This window comes from Aspergillus japonicus (genome assembly GCF_003184785.1).
Source record: "Aspergillus japonicus CBS 114.51 unplaced genomic scaffold BO86scaffold_114, whole genome shotgun sequence".
Taxonomy (NCBI): Eukaryota; Fungi; Ascomycota; class Eurotiomycetes; order Eurotiales; family Aspergillaceae; genus Aspergillus; species Aspergillus japonicus.
The window spans coordinates 59629-68483 of NW_020291751.1; the positions used below are offsets into that span (position 1 = coordinate 59629).

Below are 8855 nucleotides of genomic sequence, written 5' to 3' on the forward strand. Positions count from 1 at the left end.
AAGTCGAAATCTCCCTCCTTGAGATCGCAAATGCAGGAACCGTTGGGAAACTCGGCAAGGCAACGATGAGAATTCTCCGCGCCAGGTATGCATCCGAGGAACTGGAGCCCGGTGATGCAACTGCCTTGCTTGATCCCAATCATGGCGAGGTAGACGATACTGAATTATGGAAACGAGATTGGGAACTGAGGCGAGACCTTCACCCAATAGCGGAGACGGCGCCAGAATGGCATACCCCTGGCGAGGGCCGTGTTTTGTTTACCGGCGCAACTGGTTTCCTCGGGGCTCATCTCCTCTCCTTGCTGGCTGGTCTACCGCATGTCCAGGAGGTGACGTGTCTTGTCAGAGCTCCCGATGCAGAAACAGGTCTCTCGCGAATCAAGAAGGCTTTTCATGAGTATGGTCTCCAGCTCAATTGTGATTGTCAAGACACCAATGCCATTGACCTCTAAAATGTTGATCATTTGCGTTACATTCATTCTGACTCTGATCAATCTTGTATCTCTGCCACCTTGTGTGTGATGAAGGTCTGGAAGGGAAGGTCTCTCGAGGTAGAGATTCGTGGCTGCTGCCTGATAGCCAAGGCGGCAACAAGACCGGAATGCCACGGTCCCCAGGTCCAAGTTGCCCAGCCCTACTTCCAAGTCCGGTGTTCAATCCGCCTTCTACAGCCCTACCATGTTCTGGCTCGAAAACCTCACGTGTCAAGCCGAATGCGAACCAGCGGTCAAGGGGGTCTGATGATTACTGATCACGAACCTCGCCAGCACATCATTGGCCCGATGGTGCAGGATACGAGGGCGATGATCCACCATGACCTCTTATGAGCTCTCTCATGGAACCATGAAAGAGCCTACTTTCTTTCATAACAACCCATAATCGGGCCAGAATCAGCCGCCATTGCGTTCGTCTGGAGGTATATATGCAGGCTTACAACCCGTTCTCCCGTCTCAGTGAAGATCATCACCGCCACTCCCCAACAAGTCATCCACCATGTTGTCCTTCCTGCGCGCTCCACCTCCTCCCCGGATCAACCGGGCCTCCCAGAACCCCATCGTGTATGAGAACGGCCGCTCCTCCGTCTCCTTCTACGCCTCGCAGGAGGACTACGTCTTCCGCACGACCCTGCCACCCCGCAACAGCGACAGCGACATCTCCATCATGGAGCCCCCATTCCACTACCACATCCACCAAACCGAGACCTTCCGCGTCGTAACGGGCAGCATGAACCTGTACAAAGGCATGGATCCGAAACCCTGGAAACAGCTGACAGCCACCACCACTGAGGACGCAAAGCACCAACCCACCGCGACAATTCCGCCCAAGACATACCACCGCCTGCAGAACGCTTCCGCCACCGAAGAACTGATCTTTGACGTCAGACTCTCCCCCGTGGACTACGAAGTCGAGGAGCGCTTTTTCCGCAATTTCTTCGGGTACCTAGACGACTGCAAGATCGCCCAGCAGGCGCCGAGTCTGTTCCAGCTGATGGTGTTCCTGCATGCGGCGGATATCCCGCTCGCGTTGCCGATGCCGTGGCATGGGTTGGGGGTGGTTGTGAGTCGGCTGTTCACGGTTGTGGTGGCAGCGTGGGGCAGGTGGGTGCTTGGGTATCGGGTTTCGTATCCTGAGTATTATCAGGGGAAGAAGGGTTTATAAGGAGAGGCTGTGCTTTATTGGGGGGGGGGGCTGTGCTGTGAGATATGCAGTGTGTAATTGATGATACATGTTTGATTTGCGGTGAGACTAGCTGGAGTTCTTGTGGATTCGTTGTCTTTGAGTCTATGAATATAGTGATGCGGCGGAGAGTGTATAAGAAATATTGTCTGAGTCTTGTCAGAGAAACTGCTGAGTCCCATAATGCGAGACGAAGGTGCCGCCATCTCCGTTCTGAACACTGGCTCTGTGCATCACCGAGAGCACATCTCGCACGGCTGCTTTGGGGCTACTGGGGCCGCGGAAGTGAGGGGCATACTCGCGAAAAGCCTTAAGCATGCCTACCAAGCCTCGCATTTACTCAGGAGTTACTAGGTAGAAGTAGAGGTACTGTATAGTACGACAATGAAACAGTCACAGGTTATATACCGTCTGTGAAATAGCCCATTTCCACCATGCCGGGACAAATGCTCATGAACAGCACCCCCTGTTTGGCATACTGCGCGCTGAACTTGGCCACCGCAGTGTTCAACCCCGCCTTTCTGATGGCATACAGCGACGCTACCTCCACATTATACTTCGGGATAAGGCTCAAATTCGCCAAGCCGGTGGAGAGAGCGATGACTTTCTTGGCCTCGCCCTGGAGAATCAGGGGCAGGAAGACGTTGAACAGATGGATATTGCCCAGGACGTTGACTCGAAAGCAGTGCGTGAGGTCTTCTTCCAGCGCTTTGGGCTGCTCGCCCCTGACGAGATAAAGATATGCCAGTTGTTTGCAGTGATGCAGGGGCATTGGGATCTACCTACAGAGCACCAATTCCATCATATGCATCGAACTTCGACACGTAGCCTGCATTCGCGATAAGGTAGTCGAGACCTCCACCGGTGATGATCGCGGTCTGAGCTGATGCTGCCTTCGTATCATCAGCCAGGCAATAGACCTCCATCCTCGGAATCGAAAATATCCACCTGTAGCCCTTCGTAGTCGGTTATGTCCGCCCTCAAGATGTGGATGTTTAGGCGGAATTCCAGCTCCTCCGTAACCTTCTTCTCGGTTGCGGGTTTGTCGCGAACGAGTCCGATGACTGTATTCTGATATCTGGCGGAGAAATTCCCACTTTCATACACGTTTTAGCATCGCTCCTATGAGGTTAGATACTGTACTCACACCCAAGCCCCGAGATGCTCCGGTGATCAAGTACGAAGGCATTGAAAAGGACGCGGATATCGGATTAGATGCGAGCACAGGAAGAAGTGAGCGGGTCTAGCAAGTGAAGAAATGTGGGAGCACTTAGGCGGCTGGAAGCATTCAATCGTTGCGTATATGTCAGGATCTCATGGCTATTATATGCAGTGGTGTCCATGTTGACACTCCGAGAGAAGGAGTGGTGTTGACAGCAAACGGCTACTCTTGCGAATCATTTGAGGAGGGAAGTTCAACTTGCCACGAGTGCAAGATGGCAAGCCATCTTCTGAAGAAGGCTAAATCCTGCGTTACATTGCCAGGCTGTTAGACCGGCAGCCGGAATGACCCTTTGGTAGGGATCGGACGGATGATACTTCCAACAGACAGCCAAAAGAGCTGTGGAACAGGCCAAGGTACCTTGAATCCCGGGCACTGATGTGAACGACACAAACCGATATCGACAACAGACTGAGCAAGGTGAACTGTACTAAGAATGTAAGCTCAGTACTGTTGTCAGCTCTCGTTTTGCCCACCCATCATTTGTGTATATTCCGCTGACGCACTACTTACTTCAAGTTGGCTGTGTGTGTGGAGAATGGGCAGTGGCTGGGGAACCATGACTGATATGAGTCACAGAGTGAGAAGTCAGTTGTAAGCAGAGACCCCCCGCTGTCTGTGATTTCCAACTTGGAAAGTCCTCTTGTTAACAGACGTTGTGCAACAACTGACTATGTTGAAGCTGGATGCAAGCAGGGCCGATAAGATAAGAGGAATGTGGGTGAGCCACCATCGGTGTGCGACGGCAGAATAACCCAGAGGCCACAAACTCTGCAAACATTGTAAACACTGCAGACACTGTAAGCACCGCATACACCACAAACACCGCAAATAGTTAGCAGCAAATAAAACAAACAAGCGATCCCCCGACAACGGTGGATCGCATGACATCATCCGATCGGTCGCATTCCGATCGGTAGAGTCCAGACCAGCAGGAGATTCATCTCTCTTGCTCTCTCTCTCTCTCACCAATCTCGCCGCGGTCACTGAACTCAACGAGCGCAGCGCTCGTTCATTCGAATTCGCGCCCTCGCGCGCCCCATCATCGAGCAGCATGCCTCTCAATCTCAAGAAACCCAGCGGCGGGCCCGTCGTGCTTCTCTGGCACCGAACCGACCTTCGTCTCCACGACGCTCCAGCACTTACCGCCGCATTGGAACTCAAGCCATCTATCTTCATCCCCGTCTGGACCTGGGACCCTCACTACGTCTATCGCGCCCGCGTCGGCCCCAACCGCTGGCGATTCCTGCTCGAGAGCCAGCAAGATCTCTCCGCCGCCTACACAAAACTGAACCCGAAGCAGAGACTCTGGCTCGTGCGCGAGGCGCCCCAGACCGTGCTCCCGAAGCTGTGGAGGACCTGGGGCGTGACACATCTGGTCTTCGAGAAGGACACCGATGCCTACGCCCGGGATCGAGATAATCAAGTGGTGCAGCTGGCGGAGAAGGCGGGCGTTACAGTGGTGATCAGGAGTGGGAGGACACTGTTTGACTCGGACGAGATCGTGCGCGTCAACGACCGCAAGCCCACGATGAGCATCACCCAATTGGAGAAGGCGGCTGAGAAGCTCAACGGTGGCATTCCAGACCAGCCGCTGGAGGCCCCGACCAGCGTCCCGGATCCGTGGGAGGAGAGTCGCATGGACCTGAACCAAATGAACCAGGACATCCCTGAGACAGAGCCGGATGTGAACTTGGAGCACCGGACCAAGAAGACGGAGACACAGTACCATAACATCATGGGTCCGAAGGGGGACTTCGCGGTGCCCGCGCTCGAGGAATTAGGCATTGATCCGTCGCAGGCGACGACGCCGCATCGCGGGGGCGAGTCGGTGGCTCTCCGAATCCTCAGCGACTGTATGGAGGATGAAGACTACGTCGGTACATTCGAAAAGCCCAAGACTTCCCCCGCCGCATTCGAACCTCAGGCTACCACATTGCTGTCGCCCCATCTTCATTTCGGAACCCTGTCCGTCCGAAAGTTCTGGTGGGATGTCGACTCCGTGCTCCAGAAGAGAAAGAGCGAGAAAAGGCCCGTCGCACATATCCCAACCAACCTGCCGGGCCAACTCCTCTTCCGAGACATGTATTTTGCAGCTCAGGCGGCTCTGGGGTATGCTTATGCGCAGACCCAGGGCAACAAGATTGCCCGCTTCGTCCCCTGGCACCTGCAATCCAACTACTCTCAAGTCCCGCGAGGCGAGCATCTGCTGGATGGAACCTACACGATCGACGACCCCAAGGCAGAAACTTATTTCCGACGGTGGAAGCACGGGTGCACCGGATTCCCCTGGATCGATGCACTGATGCGGCAGCTGAAGCAGGAAGGCTGGATCCACCATCTCGGACGACACAGTGTCGCGTGCTTCTTGACCCGCGGGGGCTGCTACGTGAGCTGGGAACGCGGCGCGGAGGTCTTCGAGGAATGGCTGGTGGATCGTGAGTTTTCTCCCTTGCGCATGCCTGCAGAACATGGACTATTCACTAATGAACCGTAGACGAAACCGCCTCCAACGTCGGGAACTGGATGTGGCTCTCCTGCACCGCGTTCTTCTCGCAGTACTACCGCTGCTACTCCCCGATCGCCTTCGGCAAGAAATGGGACCCGGAAGGGCGGTTTGTGCGGCGCTACTGTCCCGAGCTGGCGCAGTTCGACAAGAAGTACATCTATGAGCCGTGGCGGGCGCCCATTGCCGACCAGAAGAAATGGAAATGCCGAGTCACTGGCGACGGGTCGAGCGATCGAGATGAGGCAAGCGGGCTGCCGACCTACCCAAAGCCGATGTTCGATTTCAATGAGCGGAGGGACTTCTGCATTGCTCAGATCAAGCATGCATACGAGATGAACCTCTACGGGGATGATCCGAAGGTCATGGATGGGTCGTGGAAAGAGCTGTTTGACTTCCACGACGAGGGTGGGAAGGTGGTGGATGAGACGACGGGTCAAGAAGTGAAGAGTCTAACGGACCACACTCGCAAGCGGGATCGTGGTGATGTGCTGGTTGATGGAGACAACGGGCATACCTCCGATGAGGTGAAAGATGAAGAGCCCGGCTCGAAGCGAAAGAAGGGATAGAGCTTTCATAATGTGGAACCGATATAGTAATGTACAGTAATGATGTAATCCAGCGATGTTTACAGAACAGCCGCCACCAGAGCCGCTACAGCAGCACCGCCAAAGATCGCACGGGCATCGTTCGAAACAACTGCACCGGCTCCGGTGCTGGTAGTGCTTGAGGCCACAGATGCAGCGGAGGTCGCAGTGGTGCTGCTAGCATCAGCAGTCGCAGACTTGTGGCTGGCCGATGCTCCGGTAGCGGCAGCGGCACCAGTGGGCGAAGCCGTGGCTGAGGCAGTGTCCGAGGCAGTGATGCTGCCCGCCCCCGCGGTGATAGTCACCGGCATCAAGCCACTGGCAATGTCGTCGGTGTCGAGTGGGATGGTGCTGGTTCCAGGGAAGTTGGCGCCGGTACCTGAGGCCATTTCAACGCAGGAACCCGTCGTGGTTCCTTGCAGAGAACACGCCACCGACCAATAGAAGTCCTCGTCAGGCTCCTCCATCAGATAGGAGGTGGTTTGCGGGCCTGCGATCACGGTCAACCCGGGCCCCATGCCGCAGTCGGTGCCGTCCGTTCCAGGAGGACAATTGATGTAGTAGGTGGTTGCCGTTGCGGCCTGTCACCAAAAGTTAGTTGATGGATGCTCCGAGTCAGTCCTTCAGATAAAATCAGAAGCACATACAACGCCCATGACAGATGCCACCAAGGGTTGAGGATCGGCATCGTAGATGAACATGGAGGTGACAGTGGTTTGCGCGGAGACCAGGCGGGCGGCGGCAGCCAGCCCTAGAAACCACTTGGCATTCATCTTGTGTGAGAGGTATCAGCAAAACCAAGACCAGAACTAAAACAGAAGCAATGCTGTGAGCAGAGAGAGATATGGCATATATATGTTTAAAAAGAAACAGTGGCAAAAGTTTCACCAACAAGAAGGGGGCCGGGGGCATTGATCCGGTCCAGGCGCCGGCGGCGTAGAAAGTCCAAACCTATTGAAATCCAAACTTACCCCTGCTTGGCACTGGGCTTGGCAAACCCTGTTCCATGACGGGTTTAGTCCCAAGACTCGGAGCCCTGATTAGGTTTAGCTTAACCCTGAGGGTTCTGAGGCTAGTCTCGATTGGGGGCTGGGCTGCCGTTCGGGTCATTTTCTGTCGGCTGTAGCCGACTGGTCCACTGCCGAGGACCTGAGTGCAAATCGCACTCAACAAGCTCATCTAGTCTAAGACAATTGAATGGGTATAATGGATTTAATGGAATATTTGTTTATAAAATATGACGTTTGATAATGTGGGGAACGGATGCAAAGTGAGACAACTGATAAAGCCGTCATCTCCGACCGAGCTATACATACGTAGCATATAAGATTCGTCTCCCGCATCGTCCTCACAACCCTTGCAATAAATCCTTGCGAGAAATCTGTCTCAGGTCTGAAACACAAGAATAAACCAACATTGTGGATGCTAGAGTATATGCAGCACTCAGTCAGGTACTTATCAGAGATCAGTCTGATCCCCGAAATGTAGAGGGTGGTGCCAAATGCCAATACATTATCGATTGTCACGCTCACAGACGTTACCTCAGTGCTCGTGTGTCTCCTGCAGCGAGCCGAGGAATAGGAATTCCTGTCAATCCTGTCCTTCCAAGGTCCGAGATTGCAGTAAACTTTGGACCAATCGTACAGTCCAGTGAATGCATGTCAGATGGGGCTTGACCCCATGCAGGCAGTAGCCCCCTCGCTAACCCCCCGCTAACCCCCCGCTAAAACGAAACTATCGGAATTGTTGACTCGCCCGGGCTTCACGGCGCCTACACTCGTCAAGTTTGGCATGCGCTGATTCGCAGACGGTGAAGGCACCAGCAGGTACCTAGTCTGCCTTATTTGACTCATCGCCTGGCTCATCGCCTGCCTGGTCGACCATCTGCCCCCTCCTTTCTCCATACTTAAGGCGGGTGGCGCTCCTGGAGTGTTTTCAAAAGGGTTGTTCCCCGGTGATGTTCTGCTGATCCTCCAACCCTCACCTTCGACAGCCCTCGTCATCCTCCCTCTAAAGTGTTTCACTTGGACATCATGCGCGCCACTTTCCTCCTCGCCGCCGCCTTGTCGGTGCTGACGGCCAGCGCCGATGACAAGACCACCACGGTGGGCATTTACAACCCAGACTGGGATGTCACCGTGCCCAAATACGGCGGATGGACCAGTACGGCGGCCAGTGTTGCGGGGGTCAACTCTAAGGCCACCACCTACCACCTCGGCTGTCTCAAGGACGCCCCCAAGACCGACTGTGACATCAAGCACTCGTGGACGATCATCCAAGGTCCCTCGACGGTGAGCGTGTCGGGCGAATACATCGCGTCGACCTCCGGCAAGAGCACGAGCTACGACTACACCGTGACCCGCACGTACGACTGTTCCCTCAAGTCGTGGAGTGAGTCGGCCAGCTGCACGATGAGCGTGGCCGTCAAGGGAACTTTCGATGGCGGATCGTACGCGTCTTCCACCTCCACGCATTCCACCTACGGTCCGACCAAGACCTTCGCAGAACTGGTGGTCACGGGCGGACTCAAGTCGCTGACGGAGCCTGCCGCCACCAAGACGGCTGATGCGGCGAACGGCAACGGGGCAGTGGGCGCCATGATCACCGCGGCCCCTATGGTCGCAGCCGCGGCGGTGGCTGCCTTACTGTAGGAGATAAGGATCGGGGAGGAGGGTGTATGTTGACTCTGTGCTTTGGATGGAACCATGTTAGTGGATGGATGAAATGAGTCTGGGACCGAGAATAACAGAACAAACCGGCCATCTAGCCTCGCTTTCTTTGATTTCTTTGCTTGCATTTGCGTAGTTTGTTGATCTCCTCACAGACCATGTCGGAGATATCCTGGGCGGTGGAGGAGGAGGAG

At 55.0% G+C, this 8855-nt stretch overlaps 5 protein-coding genes across 5 annotated transcripts; 3 read left to right on the forward strand and 2 right to left on the reverse strand.

Moving 5' to 3' along the window:
• Positions 1-993: 993 nt before the first annotated feature.
• Positions 994-1659, forward strand: BO86DRAFT_414080 (uncharacterized protein; the record flags this gene model as incomplete). Its single annotated transcript, XM_025674812.1, has 1 exon — positions 994-1659. One exon carries the CDS (start codon positions 994-996, stop codon positions 1657-1659), a length of 666 nt encoding a protein of 221 aa, XP_025522070.1.
• A 177-nt stretch (positions 1660-1836) lies between these two features.
• Positions 1837-2866, reverse strand: BO86DRAFT_326419 (NAD(P)-binding protein; the record flags this gene model as incomplete). Its single annotated transcript, XM_025668567.1, has 5 exons — positions 1837-2006; positions 2086-2402; positions 2464-2570; positions 2626-2748; positions 2783-2866. 5 exons carry the CDS (start codon positions 2864-2866, stop codon positions 1837-1839), a joined length of 801 nt encoding a protein of 266 aa, XP_025522071.1.
• A 1015-nt stretch (positions 2867-3881) lies between these two features.
• On the forward strand, positions 3882-6029 carry BO86DRAFT_373388 (putative DNA photolyase). The gene is made up of 2 exons (XM_025670380.1): positions 3882-5337; positions 5397-6029. The coding sequence occupies exons 1-2, from the start codon at positions 3954-3956 to the stop codon at positions 5972-5974; spliced, it is 1962 nt and encodes a 653-aa protein (XP_025522072.1). The 5' UTR covers positions 3882-3953; the 3' UTR covers positions 5975-6029.
• A 4-nt stretch (positions 6030-6033) lies between these two features.
• Positions 6034-6765, reverse strand: BO86DRAFT_326410 (putative GPI anchored protein; the record flags this gene model as incomplete). Its single annotated transcript, XM_025668566.1, has 2 exons — positions 6034-6573; positions 6640-6765. The coding sequence occupies 2 exons, from the start codon at positions 6763-6765 to the stop codon at positions 6034-6036; spliced, it is 666 nt and encodes a 221-aa protein (XP_025522073.1).
• Positions 6766-7803: 1038 nt separating this feature from the next.
• On the forward strand, positions 7804-8837 carry BO86DRAFT_393644 (uncharacterized protein). Its single transcript, XM_025673063.1, has one exon. It carries the CDS (start codon positions 8026-8028, stop codon positions 8641-8643), a length of 618 nt encoding a protein of 205 aa, XP_025522074.1. The 5' UTR covers positions 7804-8025; the 3' UTR covers positions 8644-8837.
• Positions 8838-8855: the final 18 nt, after the last annotated feature.